This window comes from Vidua macroura, chromosome 1, assembly GCF_024509145.1.
Source record: "Vidua macroura isolate BioBank_ID:100142 chromosome 1, ASM2450914v1, whole genome shotgun sequence".
NCBI lineage: Eukaryota > Metazoa > Chordata > Aves > Passeriformes > Viduidae > Vidua > Vidua macroura.
The window spans coordinates 310082-328110 of record NC_071571.1 but is presented as its reverse complement, the minus strand read 5'-3'; the positions used below and the strand labels follow the sequence as shown (position 1 = coordinate 328110).

The window sequence follows — 18029 nt, the reverse complement described above, 5'->3', positions numbered from 1 at the left end:
CTCACTGTTAAACCCCACTGTGGCTTCTCATACTCTTTACTGAGGAACAGGAAAAATTGAGTGAGAGTCAAGCAGGTGCTTGAAGCTGGGAAGTCTGCAGAGTGTGCTGGTTGTCTGTCAGAAGGGATGGGAAGGGTTTTGGTTGCACAGAATGGGTCAAAGCAGGATCCAGTGGCTGCAGCTGGGATGGAAACTTCTGTCTAGACCTGGGATGACTCTTTCCCAGAGCACGTCACTTGAATGGCTACACTTAAAATGCAACAGTGGACTTGCATCTCTCCAGCCACTCTTAAGGCTGCATCTTGCCATGACTGTTCTGCTGACAAACCCAGGTGGATGCTGAAGCAGGAGCACCAGCCTGTGCCCAAGAGATATTCCCAGCAAACCCAGGACACAGAAGTGACTGGCAGCTGCCTGTGCCTGCAGCAGCTGACCTTGTGTGTTCACCTCTTCCCACTGGAAGAGCTGGAGCTGCCCTCATCAGCCAGTGCAGAGCAGCCTTAGAACTGGCAAAAGCAACCAGTAAAACCCAAAAAGACAAGAAACAGCTATAAGCCTAACAGTCACAAGTAACAACTACAAAATAAAACAAACTATTAAATTAAACTCTTCCCTGTTTTAAGGAGATATTATTATGCCTGAGCATGCATTACTGAGCACAAGTTAATGCAGGCATAGGGACAATGTTGGAGGGAAGGATGTTATACCTGTCCAGGTGTGCTGCTCTGCAGGCTGCCTTCAGACCAGGACACCAGATCAGGCTATGGCAATCCCAGATTGTGCTGCCACCAAAAAGGACAGATCTTCCTGTTTCTGTTCCTCCTTCACTCACAGATATCATCTGGCTAAAAATGAACTCTTGAAAGTGGTGATTAGACTTTGGGAACAAGACAACTGGCCCTGATCACATAAACAGATGACTTGAGCAGACAAGCTGGTTCAGCCAGCAGGAAGGAGGTAACTAACTTCAGACTCTGTTCCTACACTGCTGCAAGGGAAATGCACTACTGGTCCACGGTGAAAGGGCAGGCCATCGCTCCCCTGTACACTTCATCCCAGTTTTGCAGATCGTTGTGGTCACCCCAAGCCAACATCTCACCTCTCTGCCCCTGTATGTCATACAGCCAAACCTTCCTGAGAAATACCACGTCTATGCTGCAATAGTACCTACAAAAAGGCAGGCACAAGTGCTCTCCAGGCACCTTGTGTGCCCCTGTAGCACATGAACACATCCCTCTCGTACCCTGTTAGCATTCCTGCTGTGGCACAGCAGCAGGGCAGGCACATTAGGAGCAACACAACCAACCTCTCAGTCTGGTTTTGGGCTCACGTCCTCAGACCAGCAGGGCTGAGGGCACACAGCTACAGCCCATGTGCCTGGAGAGGCTGGGACAGAGAGCATCCCTGGGTCTGTCACACAGCCTTTTCTTCAGAGCTGCATGTTGCAGAGTCCTACTGCTGCCGTGGCCATGAAGAGAGGCCAGGCAGAACGAGTGCAGCACAAGGAGGGACCCAATGCCCTGGGTACCTGTGCCAGCCACAGCTGTGGTGCTCAAGGCACTCCTTGAGCCAGAGGCAGTAATGGAGTTTGCTTACAGCACATCTTTAAAGGATGGATAGTGCTTCCTTTTCTTCATAACTGCGTCTTGATGTCGCAGGATAAAACATTTCCCTTCACCTTGTCAAGGGTGTGGTGCAGCCCAGGCCGCAGTGTGAGCCTGCACAGGGCTCTGGGTGTTGGCTGCTCTCTGCCCAGGGGAGCAACAGGCCCAGGACACATTCCTTCTCACCAGCACTGAGGTCCTCAGAGCTGCACAAGCGCAGCCATCCTGCCCCAAGTTCCTGAGCCAGGTAACCCAGACATTGTACCTTCATGAAAGGGCTTTGATTGGAACACCCACCCCACATTTCCCTCTGAGAAGCAGGTGGGTGCACAGGTCTGAGTACATATGCCACCACCCATGGCGTGTCAGGTGACCTCTGTCAGGACAGTCTCCAAAGAAATGTAGAAGTTGTGCTCAGGTAGGTATAAAGAACAGGATTTATTCCAAACACCTTTTGGTACAGACCAAGCAACTTGACTAAAGACAGGACCACAGCAATCATCCAGGGCACCAGAGTTGCCTAGTACAGGCTAGAGTATTTGGATTTGGGATAGGGAAACTGGTATCCTACTACTAAGCCTGGGATCCATGCAGCGTCTTTGCTCCTTGTACCACAAAATTCTCTAATTCCCATACCTCCTTTTGTTAGTCTGGAGTCTGTCTAGATTAGTACGGACAAACAGAACACTCCAAAACAGGTGCATGGTGTGGAGCACAAGGCTGGTTGAGACTGGGACACAGCAGCAGGCTTGGCACAGGGGGCTGATGGGGCCAGGCAGGAGTGGGGTGAGGGGAAGGGGGTGGCTGCAAAAGCGCAGACTGCATTGGCAGGGGTGGAACATCTGCACAGAAAGGCACAGCGGGACTGGAACTGCCACCCCTAGTAGAGAACGTCCTCGAAGCCGAGCAGCAGGTACTGGTGCAGGGCACTTGGCAGATGTAGCTGGGACAGGACCAGAAGCAGCCGGCCCTCCAGGAGGGTCCTGAGTGTGCAGCGAGCCAGGTGCTGCAAGGAGCGAGGTCTGTGCCCCAGGGAGAAAAGTGACTGGTAGAAAGATGGGTATTTCTACAGAGAGAAGAAAGGACCAGAGGCATGCAAAGCTGAAGATACCACCCTGGGACAGAGGTAGAACCACACATTCACTTGCCTCACTATGGAGCATCCTCTGTGTCCCCAAGCAGCATACCTGTGCCTGCACCCCACCATGGCCAGCCCCAGCTGTGCCCAACGCCCCCCAGGCCTAGATGCCCCTGGCAGCCCAGCAGAACCTGGAGATGTGTTCTTCAGCCAGCAGTCGGCATTTGCTCCCTTACCTGTACAACCTCTGCTGGAACTGCATCCACCCAGTCCTCGGAGACACACACGTGGCTGTAGCTGTTCACCAGGGCCTCGATGACACGCGGGCAGGTGTGGCAGCACCGCAGCACCTGGCCAGGGAGAGAGAGACGCCTTGAGAGGCTCCCCAGAACAGAGGCTGGGCAGTGTTAAAGGAATAAAGTAGGGATTGATTAAAAAGGCCTTCAAAGGATACACCTTGGGCAGTACAAGAGCCTGACTGAGGCTACACCCAAGATGGACTCCAAGTCATGAGTTGTTATATTTTTATAAGTTTTGGTCCATTCCCATATTTGGGTTAATTGTCCAATTAAAGCTTCAGGTTATGAAGCCCCATCCTCCCAGACTGCTCTCCTCAATTCACTGTTGTTTATACTTTTTGGGACTGAAGCTGTAATGGTATCCTTGGTTCTGGGGCTGGAAAAGGATGGTTTAGTCTGACAAAGCTGTGAAGGGAGCTTGCTAACGCTTTATATAAAGTTCAGTTATGTACTAATATAGTACAGAATCCAGAAAATATGAAAGCTAGAACTTAAGGCATCAGGGGCAAGTGATCACCATCATTTGGCAAGCTCCTGCAAGCCCCACTGTCATCTCCTAAAGTACTACTCAATCCAGATGTAGTAAATCTGGTGAACTCCTGTCCTTCCCTCATTCTGACCCAGGAGAGAAAAACCACTGCAGGTATGAAGCACCAGAGCATCCCTCCTTGCCAAGAGGAGGGCTGAGCCATCACTCAACGTGCACAGCGTGGCTGCCTTCAGCACAGCCGGGTCCCCACAGCTTCTCCTCAGACACAGGGACCATCGTACATGGCTGGGGTGATGATCTCCATCAGCTTTACTGCTGCAAGGAGCTCATAAATACCAACACTCTGCTTTACACCAGACTCCTTACCTCACATTTCAGTAGTTAGAGCTGAGCCATTCCAGGGCAGGGACTGGCATTCATTTTGTGATCAGACAGAACACAGCACAGCACACTATGCCTCTTTTGAGGGCCACACCAAGGTCTCAGGGATGCAGGATTGTGCCTCTTTGGTGCACGGCTGCAGAGACACCTGTACCTGTGTCTAAAGCAGTGCTGTGCCCATGCCAAGGGTGGCACAGAACCGCAGGCGGCTTCACACGTATTTGTACAACATCTCTGGTGTGTCCCACATTGGCGTGGGTGCAGGTGACACCGGTGCCGTGTACCTAGCAACACTGCAGCCTTTGGAGCACACCCCACCCAGGCAAAGCCGCACAGAGGCAGATTTCCCTGGCTCCGGGCTGCCACTCCCCATGGCCCAGGCCAGCAGTAGCTGTCAGAGTCTATTCTGGCTGTACCAGTGATCCTCATTATCTGGCGTTAATAGGAGATTAATTAGTGTTAATTGTTGATTTTCCTGTATTTTCCCAAAGGGGAGAGCAATCTGCTGATCTCCGGGCTGGGTAATTATGGCAGTGCTCAGGAATTAAGACAGGAAATTAACCCTATGTCTGCGGGTGTCTTGCAGAGACAGCGGGAGCTGGAGGGTGTGCCCCTGAGAAGAAACACCTCCAGAGGAAAAGAACCAACAATTTCCAGAGCAAGTAATTATGGAAACTGGGTGAGTACTGTCCACAGAGCTTAGACAGAACCAGGAGAGTACTACAGCAAAACACAGCCCAGGAGAAAACATCAGGGATTCCCATACCAATAATGCCAGTTCTCCCTTCTGAGGCCCTGGGCAGAGCAGGGCAGGACAGCAAACAGGCTGCCTTGGAACAAGCCCTGCTGTGACAGGAGGGTCCACTGGGGCCCCGGTGTTGTTCACAGCCTTCCCCTCCCAGCACACTCCCCGCACCTTGAGGAGGGAGCCTGGCCAGATGCGGACGGCCCCGTGGTTGAGCAGCGCTCGCACCACGAGCTCTGGGCGATGCTCCAGCTTGTAGGCAGCCACTTGCAGGATGTTGTGCAGGGCCGTGTTACCGCCATAGTTCATGACATTGACATTAGCACCCCGGGCCAGCAGTAGCTCCGCGATTTGAGCGTTGGCATTCTTGCAGGCCAGGTGAAGTGGGTGTTGCCGGTCCCGGTCCTCAGCGTTGATACTGGCACCGCTCTCCACCAGCAGCTGGCAGACCCGGTAGTAGCGGTCCATGTCCTGGGGCTGATGGTGCTGAGCACAGGCAGCATTCAGTGGTGTTTGCCCCTCCTTGTTCCTCATCTCCAATTCAGCGCCATGGTGCAGAAGCAGCTGGACATGCTCTGCCAGGCCGTGCCGTGATGCCACGTGCAGTGCTGTGTCCTTCTCCTCCTCCGTCTGACTGTTCACGCTGGCACCATGCTGCAGCAGCTGCTGAACACACCTGTATGGGCCAAGGCGACTTGCTGACCATTCCTCATCCCCACCTCCCATCCTACCTCCCAGCTCCCACATCTGCACCACCCCAGCTTTTCCCCAGAGTCCAAAAATCCCTGCTGCTCATGCCCTGGAGCAGTGTTTTTGAGCCAGGATGACTGGTGAACAGAGATACTGTCACCCTAATTTCAGCTAACACAGACCTCTTAAAGTGTTGTCACACCTGATGCCTGCTCGCATGCACAGTGGATCTGCACAGGAACACCCTGAACATTAGTGTGACCACCGGCTCGTCAGCTGCTTCTGCTAAGGACACGAGCTTGCAGTCACCTGTTGGACCTCAGAGGTCATCCCGGTGCAGGAACAGGCACCAAGGCCACCCCCATTCTGTACCCACCAGCCCACCTTCAGGGGAGAGGAGGGACCCGTCCTACACGGGATTAGGCTCGAGGGGGAGGGAGGCAGGCTGCGTTCCCCCAGCAGGACTCACTCGATGGAGTCTGAGCTCTTGCAGAGGTGGAGAGGCCGGTAGCCATCCTCAGAGACAGCGTCGGGATCAGCTCCGGAGCCGAGCAGCAGGCGCACGCAGGCGGTGCTGGCGGCTGCACAAGCCTCGTGCAGGGCTGTCTTGCCCCCCGGAGCGAAGTCGACGGCAGCGCCGCGGAGCAGCAGCAGCCGCAGGCAGTCCGTGTAGCCCCGGCTGGCCGTGATGTGCAGCGGCGTGGTGAGCTCCTGCTCGTAGCTCAGCGACCACAGTCCTGCAGGGGAAGAGGGGTCAGGGAGCCACATTCAGCCACGATGCACAAAGACCCGCCCCTTTCCTTTAAGCGCATGAGGTACATCCCCCTGAGAGACGCGTTTCCCATCAAGGGACATCAGGTCCCTTCCCTGCAAGATGCCTGCATTTGGACTGGCCCGCCAAAGACAGAGATCCCTGGCAGGCTCCCAGGCCATGCAGTCATGCAGACAGGGAGCTCCAGGGAGCAGCAGCCCACAGCAGAGGCTGTTCTGGGCTGAGTGCCCTCACCTGTGGCTCAGGTGGGACACGGGGTTTCTGTTGTCAGGGGTGCAGCAGATGAAGGGTCTGGGGCATGAGCAGGGCTGATGGCAGTGAGGTGGCTGGGCCAAGCACCATGTGTAAAGCACCACAAACACAAGGAACCAAGCAGTAGAGAGGTGTCAGAGCCAACTGCTACACACACAAGGTACTCAAGCCCTGAGCAGGGTGCAGACAACAAGCTACAGAAGAGATGGACATCTAGAGCCTAGGAGAGAGCAAGGGGCTGAAATGTGCCGGCTCTCAAAGATGCTGACCCAGCACAAACCACCGCTGAGCTGGTGCTTTCTGCCTGCTAACAGCCTGCAGATGCTACAGGAAAAAACCTCCTTAAACTGTGCTTCTTGCTGCCTACCCAGACTGAGCTGGAGGACATCCTAGACTGCATGGTGTGTTCCACACTACATCCTCTCAGCTCCTTCTTGTAGAGGCAGCATGTCATCTGTGTTTTCCAGGGCCAGGTTCAAACTGCAGCATCTCAAAGATCTAACTCCCGTTGTGACAGTCTGGCACAACCCGCAGTGGGAGCCCACAGCGCAGAGCAGGCTGCACACAGAGCAGTTCCCGAGCACTTAAGACAATCCTTGTGGGAGGGACCAGGTTTCCTGGATGCACCCTGCGCTCTCAGAAACAGGAACCCCCTTCCACAAGGAACACAGGAGAACCTGACCACAGCCCCATGCTCTTGCTCCCGCTCCCACAGCTCTGCAAGCCCAGTAGCACCCGTAAGACACGATCCCAGCAGCAGCCGTGCCCTGCAGCACATGCCCAGGCTGAGCCCCACTGCTGCCCCATACTCAGCCCACGGGGGTTGAAGCGGTAGTTCTTCCACTCTTCCAGGTCACTGGTGTCAAACACAGCATTGGGGCTCAGGCTGTTCTGAGGATCTCTGAGGATCTTGGCCACAGTGCCCTGATCCCCAGCCAGCAGGGCCTGCCAGAACACCTGGGCAGGGCCACACGCCTGCTGTGTGCGGATGGGCTCCTGGCTCTCATGTCTTCCACCTGTGATGCTGCCCATAGCACCCAACAGACTGTCCTCAGAGACCAGGACAGGACCTGCTGGTGCACCCCAGCCAGGCTCTGAGGCACAGCCCCAGCAGCAGCCTGTGTTTGGGCCCAGAGTCTGCCTGCCTGCAAGCCCAGGGCGTTCCGCAGGGAGGGGGAACACATCACACCCCTCTCTTTGGCTCAGGCTGGGCACAGCTCAAGTCTCAGCTGTTCTATTCTGGGAAACCTTGTGACCAAGCGCTGGGGCCAAGAGGCTGATAAAGGCTCTCCACTCAGGCAGCAGTACCTCAGCAGTGCCCTGCTGTGAAGGCAAAACCCTCAGGAAGGGCAGGGGAGCTTGAAGGGTAGAAATGGGGACGAGACATCACTAAGACAACAGAGAGGGAAATGGTATCATGCCTACTCAGTGAGTTGCCCAGACCACAACAGCATGACCCCAGCAGCTCCACACACATCTCAATGCCTTTGTCCACCCCTTGGCTCCACACACGTCTCCAGCACTGCACACCCATTTACCAGTTGTACCTGAGCCACTGGCACTAGGAACATTTTTAAACAAGCTACAGGACAGCTATTTTTAATCAAAGCCAAAGAAGTGATAGACATAGGTACAAGGATGGGGAAAATTGGGGGTAATTATCCTTTAGACCCTCCCCACTTCCTCCTTTTTCTTGATATCCAGCCTTGCACGAAGCCCCTGCATAGCTTTAGTGTTCCCTTTCAGTCCTCAGACACTCCCCTGGCTCAGCTGCTTGCTGCAGTCCTGTCACCTGAGCTGGTGTTTTCCTCTGGCCACACTTGGCTGCATACAGCCAGCCTGCCTTGGTCACAGGAGAGCATGCCCTGCTCACGTGGCATAGCACCATGCACACATTGTTCACACCATGTGATCGAGAGAACATGACAAACTGCATGGAAGGCTAGTAGAGTTCAGTTTAATTTTGTGTCACGGAACTGCTCAGATCATGCAGTTAAGTGACCCCAATAGACCACCAAGCAACAATTGCCAGAGGACCAATGCAGAGTGTAAGACAGGGAACTTTACCCTTCTCAGTAATGAAAATAAATGAGCAAGTTCTATGCTGACAGTATCCAGTTTGCTCTGTGTGTGCAAACTTCACCTCGTCTAACTGAAACGTAGCCTACAAAAAGGTAAAGAAAGGGAAGCCCCTGGCAGATGCTCTCACCTGATGGGACCCTCTATTTACCCAAGGATATAAGCAGGTATCCCATGAGAGCTTGAGGTTCCCAGTCATGCACTAGGAAGGCAGAAAGCGGTGTAAGTATCAGTGACACCAGACAGTTTACACTTCCTCTGGGCACCTTAAAATACCAGTGAGGTGATCTGGGAAAGACAGGGTCACTAGAACCTACTGTTAAGGTCACTGTTCTAGGAACCCGTCCCTACACTGTCAGCGAGATACAGAGACAAGCCTCGGGTAGCATGAAGGTTTGTTTTGGTTTTTGTTCTGTATTCTTATCTGATAAATTTGGCAGCACATTTTTGCTCTGTGCTTGATGAATCATCTTGTTTGGTTGGGTTTTTTGTGTCTTGAAACCTTGTTGATTAGAGAAATTTCTGCATGAGATTGTTTTACATTGATCCATTTTCTCTGGGGCACAAACCTTCACCAGCAGAGAGACTGGCTGCTCCAGTGTCTGCCAGCCTGGCATAAGACAGGAGTTACCACATGCAGCCCATATTTTACTGACAAATGGTCTCACTTACACAAAGGGTAATACCTTTAGTGATTTCATTCCTAAGTAGACTGTAACAATTCAAAACCTGTGTCTTACAAATCTTGCAGCTCAGTAAATAATCTTTACCACTCACGAGTAGTGCATATGTATTGGCAAGCCCACGCACCCTATTTGTCTCTTGCTGGAGTGGATCCCCACAAAACTGTCATCTGTCTACGCACCAGGACATTTGGCCTGCACCTCTGGGAAAGCAGCTTCGTCAACAGCTCTTCCATTCTCATATGGGTGGCTTTTGCCACCAGCCTTCTGTTGAGGAGGCTCTCTCCCAAATTTGCCCTAAACCAGGACCAATACAGTCAAAGACCTTCCCCACTTGATGCTCTTAAATTCTGGGAGTCTGCCTGCACCACATCACTAGCTGACAGCAGCAAGAACAAGGGCACAAAGGCTGCCCAGCACACCTCTCCCTTGAGCACACCAGCTGCATTGCTTGCTGAGAAGCTTATAGACAATGCTGATGAGAAGGTGAGTAAAAGGGACCAGAGTGTGGAAGCATGTGTGGTAGCCCCAGAATGTGCCTGGACAAGGTAGAGATGGACAAGTGAGGTGTACAGAGGGAGAGAAACACTAAGAATGATCAGCTCCTACCTCCTGTCACTGAGGAAAGTTTGTTTCCACCATTTTTCTCGTAGACTGGATTTCTGCTCCCCTTGTCAAATCTATCTCATGGAACAGAGCAACATAGTGGTGCCTCTTCACCCATGCACACTCCCCACCTCACACATATTTCACATCCATCCCAGCAATCTCTAACAGGACAGTCCTGAGGATGTGCTTCTCCAGCAACTCTTCCAAGGGCCCTATTCTCATTATTTCCTGGTAGATCTGCCTCATGCCACCTTCAACAAGCCTGCTACTATTTGTTGTACAGCCTTGGAAACTTCCTTCCTCGCACTAAAGCTGTTCTTCTCAAGTTCTTCTTCCACCACTGGGGATTCCTTTCAGTATTTTTCTCAGGTGCCTGAGCCCTATCCTTGGACCCCATCCTGGGAGTTTTCTATCCCCCCATGTCCCAGTCCCTCATACCCACCACGTTTACTGCTTGTCCAGCGCAGCACATCACCCCTGGTTTCAATGATGAGATTGACGGCTGCGCTCTTGGTGAAGTACTTCTGCACCATGTCCAGGTCTCCAGTGAAGAGTGCGTTCTGCACCAGCAGATCCTGGCACTCCAGTGGCTCCAGGCGGCTGTGCTGGTGTCCCCAGCCATATGGGCTCAGGCTGCGCTCACTGTGGTGGGACCTCACACTGCAGGAATCCTTCCACGGAGCCGGCTGCAGCGAACATTGAGGGGCAGAGCGGAGAGGGAAGGTGCAGTCCATCACAGGTAACTAACCAGAGAAGTGGGAGCCCCACAGTAAATGAGCTATTACAGCAAAGACCCTCTTGATCAAGGGTTTGTCCTTTGCAGGTTGCTCCTGGGTTCCAGCTCCCCTGCATCTGGCTGGACTCAGACAGAGGCCTGAATCACCCAGTATAAATAGCCTGGCTTGGCAGCTCCTCATCACCACCTCCCCTTCTTCCCAGAGCTTATTTTCAGCTGCTAGGTGCAATCACCAGCACATACTAGGCACAGGAGAGGGGTGGCAGGCAGCCTGGAAACGCTCTCTTTGTGCTTGTTTGCTCTGCAAAGAGCCCCTGCTCCACACAGTGCTCCCACTGAGAAAGGGGCAGAGAAGGTGGGGGCAACCATGGCAGGGAGCTTGGGAAAGGCCTGGATCAGACTTGGCATCAGAACTCATAAAGGACTAAGGACAGGGCTCTTCCCCATAGGCAGCTCCACAGGGACCAAAAGACCCTCAACAAGCATCACACACTGCTCTGGGAACCAGCCCCTTCCCCGGGGCAGCAAGGCTGGCTGCCACAGGACTGGGCAGGATGCAGAAGGGCAGAGAGGTGAGCCTGAGAAAAACAGCTTGTACAGCACTGCCACATCGGTCCCAAACTGTAATCAAGTTCTTTGTGGTGTGGCTGAAGGTGCTGATCAAACGGGGAGCCAGACTTTGCCTCTGTTCCTTTTGGCAGCTGTTTACAGAGCAGAGAAAAGAGTTGTGTAAGAACCTTGAAGCTGAAGAGGGTCCATGAACCAGTCCCAGGACTGGGATCATGACAAACATTGCCACTGCCACAGCACAGATGCTCTGTGCCAGTGAGCACGTGCAGCATCCCCCTGGTGCTGGGCTGGGAGCACACTGTTCTCCTGAAGGATGCAGTGGCTCTATCTCCAGCATCACTGTGGAATCCACATTCCAGCTTCAGAGTCTCCTCCAGCCACGTGAGGGGCTCAGAGCAACAGCCCTGACTGGGGAACTTTGAGTACAGGAAGTCTGGATTCCCTAAGAGATGAGGAAAAGGACAAACTAAGAACTCTTAGTTCCTCCCCAACCTGTCTTTACAACTTGTGCTGTTCCTGGAACCAATGCCATCATTTTCACCCAGCTATGGGCTTGGGAGCAGTATCCCAACTAACCCCTGACACTCAGCACTATTCAGGCACCCAAGGCTACCCAGGAAACGTCCCTGTGAGGAAGGTTCTGACTGCAAATGTCCCCCACTCCATTACCCCCTCCATGCTTGCTGAGGGCAGGCAGTGTGCTCACACTCAGCATTTCACACACCTGGGTCTGCACATTCTTGACTGCACCAGCTACCCTGGACATTTTCTCCCATTCCCATGGCTAACAACAACAAAAAAAATCCCTCAAACCACTTCAAGCAAACCAATCAACCCAAAACTACAAACAAAAAACCCACAAAAAAAAGGAAAAAACCAACAAAAACCACCAAACCCACAAAACACAAGCAGCCTCCTTCAGCATCTCCAAGCCCAGCACCCACAGGTGCCAAGTAGGAAAGTCCACAGGCACGTTGAGGGGACTGAGGGTCCTCAGCTGCAGGCAGAGAAAAGGGTGTCAGAGCCATCCATTTCCTATCCAGAAGAGCAGCCAGCTGGGTCACTGAGCAAGAGACAAATGTCAGAATACAACATGTCTTTAAGTACACCTGGGGCTTTCATCCTCACCCCACTAATGTTTGGTCACAAGGTAGCACTGAGAAAAACCACAGCTGCAAGACCCTGGCTAGGAGGGCCTGAACATGATCAGGAAGAAGAGGGTAAGGACTGAATACTGCCTTGTCCTCCCACATAGGATTTCTATCTTGCATGGCTTGAGGGGGCAGCAGAGGGTGCCCACACAGCAGTCAGAGAGAAACAGAAAGAGCAGCAAGGCCACTCACCCAGCAGGCACTAACCAGCACCCACAGAACCCTGCTGACGCTGCTGCTGCTCCATCAGCTCCCTCACACCTAGTCCCTGCAGCTCGTGCATCTGCCATGGACATTCAAGAGCACAGGCTTGTCCTCAGCTTCAGAGCCAGCCTAGGACAGCTGACACAACTCCTCCAACAGTGCCCAGAGCACACCAGCTGAAAGCCCTGGGGCTTTGGGGTCAGGAACCTGCAGTGACACAAGTCCAAGGGCTGGTCAGAAAGTGGCCACAGGTGAAGGCCAGGACGCCTGAACAGCAGTTCCATCACCAGGCATGGCCCACACACCACTATTCCCATGGACAGCACCCAAGTGCCATGACCTGGCTGTGCCTTATCTCTCACCCCAGAGGACACCACGTCTATCTTGTCAAATAAATGTCTCCGTAGGGCCAAGCACTGCAGCCATGGTGGGGGAGATGCATTCAGAGCCTCAGAAGGAGGTTGTGTGGGGAGGGAGCAGCGTGCATGGAAACGAGCCTGTAACGAGTTTGTAATATGCATGTGTGGCACGGCCTGCGCAGCGTCATCACAATGGCACAGGCACTTTCCCGCCTCATTGCCTCCCAAATGGATTTTAAATATCATTCCGAGGACACAATTATTTAAAACGCTGAACTAAACACTCACTAATGGGAAAACGGCGTGTGGCCTGCAGCAGCCATCCCTCATGGGGCCACTCTGCCCATGTCATCCTCTCCTCCAGCCCCACACCCTGCATGGGGCCACATGGAAGCATCCTCCTCCTCTTCCTTGGAGGCCAAACAGGGCACCACTGGTACCTGTCTTGAGCCCAGGCCAGTGCACGTTGCTTATGTGAGAACACACCTTTGTCCCCATCCCAGTGACCTCCAGCCCCAGAGCAGCTTCCAGGCACCAGGGACACTGCAAGTCAGCCCCCAGGGCTCCATGCCAGGGAGCACCTCACCAGACAGCAGCTCTTCCTGTCTCTCCCCAGTTTGGCATCAGGTAATGCAGGGCTACGCAGGGAGAGGACAAGGTTGAGAACAAGGATGAGTGCAAGGATGCCTCCTGACCCCCTTTATATGGCCCTGGAAGTTATGGTTACAAGATAAGATTTACTTTTTCACTTAGTCTGAATTCTTCCCACGCCCCCAGGCACAGGGGAGATGAAGAAAGCAGCATTGTTGTAGGTTACATCCAGGAATCCAGAGCACACAGAGCATGAAAAGAGAGAAAAAAAAACAAGGAAACAAACTCTTTGTAGCAACGCTTGCTGGGGAGAACACAGGTAGAGACAGTTCCAAGGGTGCTGTGGACACTCGGTCCCATTACAGCACTGGCAGCATCATGGTGACAGAGCTTCAGACAGCAGTGCATCTGCTGATGGGTGAGTGCCTGCCTGACCTTTGGCCATCAGCCCTCTCCTTCCCTCCACGCAGAGATTCTAAGGCCACCATAAGCTGCCAGCACTCAGAGACAGCAGCCAACCCCAGACCAAACAGAGAAGGGAAGTGACACAGAGCAGCACCATCCCCACACACGAGCAGCTGAGCACAGAGAGGATGAGAGTCCATTGCTGGAACCCTGGCTGTACATCAGAGGCTCATATTTGAACAGCTTTGGCATCACTAGGGCTATCCATCACCAGCTCATTTTCCTCCGTGTGCTGGACTGCTCCTGCCTCTGCTGTTTGGAACAGTGTCTAATGAGACACGGGAGCACCACCTGGCAACACGGCCGCCAAGGGACACAACATGGGAAGAGGAATACACACAGGTCTGCACGTTGCTGCCAGCCTCCACTGCCCAAAAAGTTCCCTCCCCTCAAACCTGCTCCATTCGTAACACACCTCAGGGATGCTCTGCCTCCTGGTCCTCCTCCATGTGAGAGAAAGAGCACATGCTCTTAAGCCACTGGTCTCTTGGAGAACAGAAAAGAGAACGCAGGCACTAGTGATATTTTCATGAAAGCTCATTCAGCACTATAGTGTTCTTTTTGAGAGGGTGAAGAAAGGACAAAGAAAAAAAAAATAATTGTTTCTAGCCCACAGACATGCATATCTTTGTCAGAACATAGACGTCGGGCCAGGGACATGCAACATGACAGTGATGCAGTGTTACAGCACTAAAAACTCACTGTGAGACTTGCAAAGACATAGGCAGACCTGGACAGACTCTTGTGGAGCAAGGCAGCCCCAGGACATTTTGGAAGAGAGCCTGCACAGGCTCCCAGTCTTGCTTTTAGTGTAACCTGAGGACTTCTGAGTTGTTCTCACAGTGATCAGTGCCCTGTGAACCCCCACTGGGCAGCAGAGCCTAAAAGCAACTTTGCCCACATCTCACAGGAGCCACAAGCCCAGTCTGAAGGCAGCTGAGCTGAGGCATGGCTCTCACCAAAGCTCATCAGGGTGAATCCTCAGGAAAAGACAGGCCTGTAGGACACCCTGCACAGGCATCCCAGGGCAGCTTCAGCAGGACTTTGGAGAAACGAGCAGCAGTATCCCTGCACAGCCAGAGATGAGCCCCTCACATGGGACATGTGAAAGGGACAACGAGGAGGATGTGACATGAAACAGGATGCAAAAGTGGAGTACTGGAGAATCAAACACCTACACCTTTACTTACTCCTCTGGGGCTAACCCGGTGCTCGATGCTCTATCAGACATCTGCAGGAGACAGCCTCGCACTTCACCAGAGATCAGCACCTTATCCACACAGCCAGCCAGGTACCTGCCGAGAGAGCTGGGCTGCCGACAGGTAGATCTGCCTGCACCACGGTCCCCGGGCTGCCTGCTCCTGCCGCAGAAATGGATCCGAGATCAGGCAGTCAGAGAGACCCATCTCCAGGGCAGGAGGAGAACTGCAGCTCCAGGCTGCTCCTCAGCATTGCCCATCCCTCGGAGAGCGGCTGGAAAGGGGGGTAAGCGGGCGTGAACTAGTAAAAAGTAAGGAATGTTTCTCCACTGCCTCCTCAAAGAAAAAAAAGGTTCGGAAGTTAAAATTTTGAACTGCCTCCAACAACAGAAACTGGTTTGTTTCAGAAAATTAGGCACCCCCTTAACAGGTCATTAAAAGAACTTGTAGGTGATACATCAGGCAACCAAGTAGCAAACTTCTGATACATCAGTCAAACTTCGCCAGACACTAAGGAGCAGCCAATGAAATTTTAGCAAGTGAAGATAAAGATTCCACGTGCCAGATGTTGATAGGATGTGGCTGTGACCTTGCCACCTTCAATACCCTCTGTAAGCTTGTACCTAACTTGCCACAAGGGCTGCAAAATCTACAAAATGTCAAAGCCTTTGCTGTCCTTAACTGTCCTGGCTGCTCCTACGAGGCTTTTCATGCCCCACCCTGCTGGCCTGGCTGCCGTGGTTCTGCTCCCTCTCTGGCTTGCTTGCCAGCTCTCAGGGAAAGACCCATCACACCCAACACAGGTCTCCCTCATTGCACTCTATAAGCCACCTCTGGACCCATGGCAGTGGTCACCCCTTCCTGTGCTTTTCACAATTATTCTTGTAATTTCCCTTCTTTTCTATTTTGTTTGCTTTTCTCTTTTATGAAGAAAAAAAAGAAGTTGAATTATCGCTTTGCTTTCCAACATCTAACCTCGTTTATGTTTTAATCTCACTTGCAGGTATGTTTAGAACCTCCTTCCTTTCCACAATTATGGATCAAGGCAAAACTTGCCTCTCCTGACCTTGGGCAGATCAGAACACAAGCACAGGCACTTGGCCTAGTGGGCAGAAGAACAGATACAGCAAGGAGATGAACTGCTCACCTGCAAATGGAGCTGCAAATGGAGCCTGCTCAGCCTCCCACTCTTTGGCTGGACTCTCCCAGGCCTGCCTCCACATGCAGCTGAGCATCCCCACAGCTGCTCTGCCTCCAACCCATGCACGCAGCTGAGCATCCCCACAGCTGCTCTGCCTCCAGTACCAGCCACAGAGCCTCTCCCCACAGCACAGCCACCTCGAGGGTTGAAGGAGGAAAAGAGGTGCAGCCCACACCTCTGCTCAAGTCCAGTTCTGGCTTGCAGACCAGACACAGCAGAGAGAACACTTTTCAATGCTTTCCTACAGTCAAAAGGAAACAGAGCACCCAGCACAGCCCCTTTGCTCTCTCCCCCAGCCAGCCCCACTCTGTAGCAGCAGGGATGCAGCTGAAGGTGAGATGCTCAGTGCTGCTGCCTCCTGTGCTCTCCCTAGAAGCATCACATGCATCTTGTCTGGCCCACACTACTGAGCCAGGCTGGCCCCCACCAGAGATCAGCATCTGTCACAGCTCATGAGACTCAGCAGCACCTCACAAGCTGGGGAAATCCAGGGCTGCCCCATTTACTGTCACCTTGAAACTTAACACAGCTCTGGTTCCTCCTGCTACTCCTATCCTGAGAGTGGCTGTGAAGACAAGACATTAGAACCAGGCATCCTGTTCCAATATGAAGCTGGCAAAAGGCACTGCAACAGGTTGTCCAGAGAAGTTATGGATACCCAAGCATTCAAGGCCAGCTTGGACAAGCCTTGGAGCAACCTGGTCTAGCAGAAGGTGTGGCAGGTGTGGTCTCCCTGTGGCAGGGAGGTGGACCTGGATAGGCTTTAAGGTCCCTTTCAACTGAAACTGTTCTATGATCTCCACCCAGAGCACGGACCACATGTTTTCTTCATTCCACCACAGACTCTGAGGCAGCACCTCTGTGAAGGAATCCAGGACAGTCCCCCACACCCCAAGAAGGTGCTGTGCTTACAGGGCAGCCAAGCCATCCACCACAGGGTCATGGCTCTGGACACAACGCTCAGCCCTGTGGGTTGCCCAGGCTCCATGTGGACAGACAGAAGTGTGCCCATGCTCCCTTCAGGGCCCTAGATCCCTCCTGTAAGAAGCACTTGGGGATACAAGGAAAGGCAGTGAGGGCCAGTCATTAATATGAGGCAGAACACAGGACACCCAGTCCTAGCCCAGTTTAGAGCCCTGCAAGATGAAGTTCTCTTTAAAGACACTGGAAGCAAGTAGAGATGATGGCCACATGTCTAGAAAGAAAACAGTTTGGTTTTCCTGCCAGTGAAGCTCATTTTGCTTCAGTTCTGCCTATCCCAGAAGAGGAGAAAGTTTCCACCAGAAGGAAAAAAAAAAAAAAGAAACAAAAAAACCCAACAAAACCCAAACTAAACAACAGTAATAACAAAACCAATACACACAAACAGCTAATAAGGAAAAATTCTCATTCCCACAGCCTACCAGAAAAAAACCCAACCAAAGAACAAGAGCTTTGAAAATAGTTTATAAACATTAGAAGAACCCTTTACCCAGCACTAATTTCATCCTATTGACCCAGGGAGATTTACATCTACTCTGTCTAGTATAAACTGATAGCTTGGGCAGAAAGACCCACCACAGTTAGGAAGCAGTTGGAACAGCAGGAACATCAAAGGCAGCAGAAGTTTTTAGCAGTGAGGAATCTGAAAGCCATAGGAAGGAATTTGGAGAACTGCAGAGAACTCACTATGCTTCCCATAATGAGCCCAGCTTTGCCCAGGCATACCCTGTGGCCCCTGCTCCTAGTTGCATGTGGTTGTTTTCAAACAACAGCTGTTCTTCCAGCCCTACCAAACAACCCCCATGGCCAGAGCTTAAACCGCCTCAGAATTTGCGATGCAAAGATTAAAGACATGATCTGTATTTCTATGCATTTTTTATTTGCAGGCA

At 52.6% G+C, this 18029-nt stretch overlaps 1 protein-coding gene across 1 annotated transcript; it reads right to left on the bottom strand.

The window, feature by feature from the left end:
- Positions 1-2046: 2046 nt before the first annotated feature.
- Positions 2047-10416, bottom strand: ASB10 (ankyrin repeat and SOCS box containing 10). Its single transcript, XM_053984080.1, has 5 exons — positions 10125-10416; positions 5757-6024; positions 4769-5273; positions 2919-3032; positions 2047-2670 (listed from the first exon to the last, which is right to left on the bottom strand). The coding sequence occupies exons 1-5, from the start codon at positions 10414-10416 to the stop codon at positions 2485-2487; spliced, it is 1365 nt and encodes a 454-aa protein (XP_053840055.1). The 3' UTR covers positions 2047-2484.
- Between the last annotated feature and the right edge of the window lie 7613 nt (positions 10417-18029).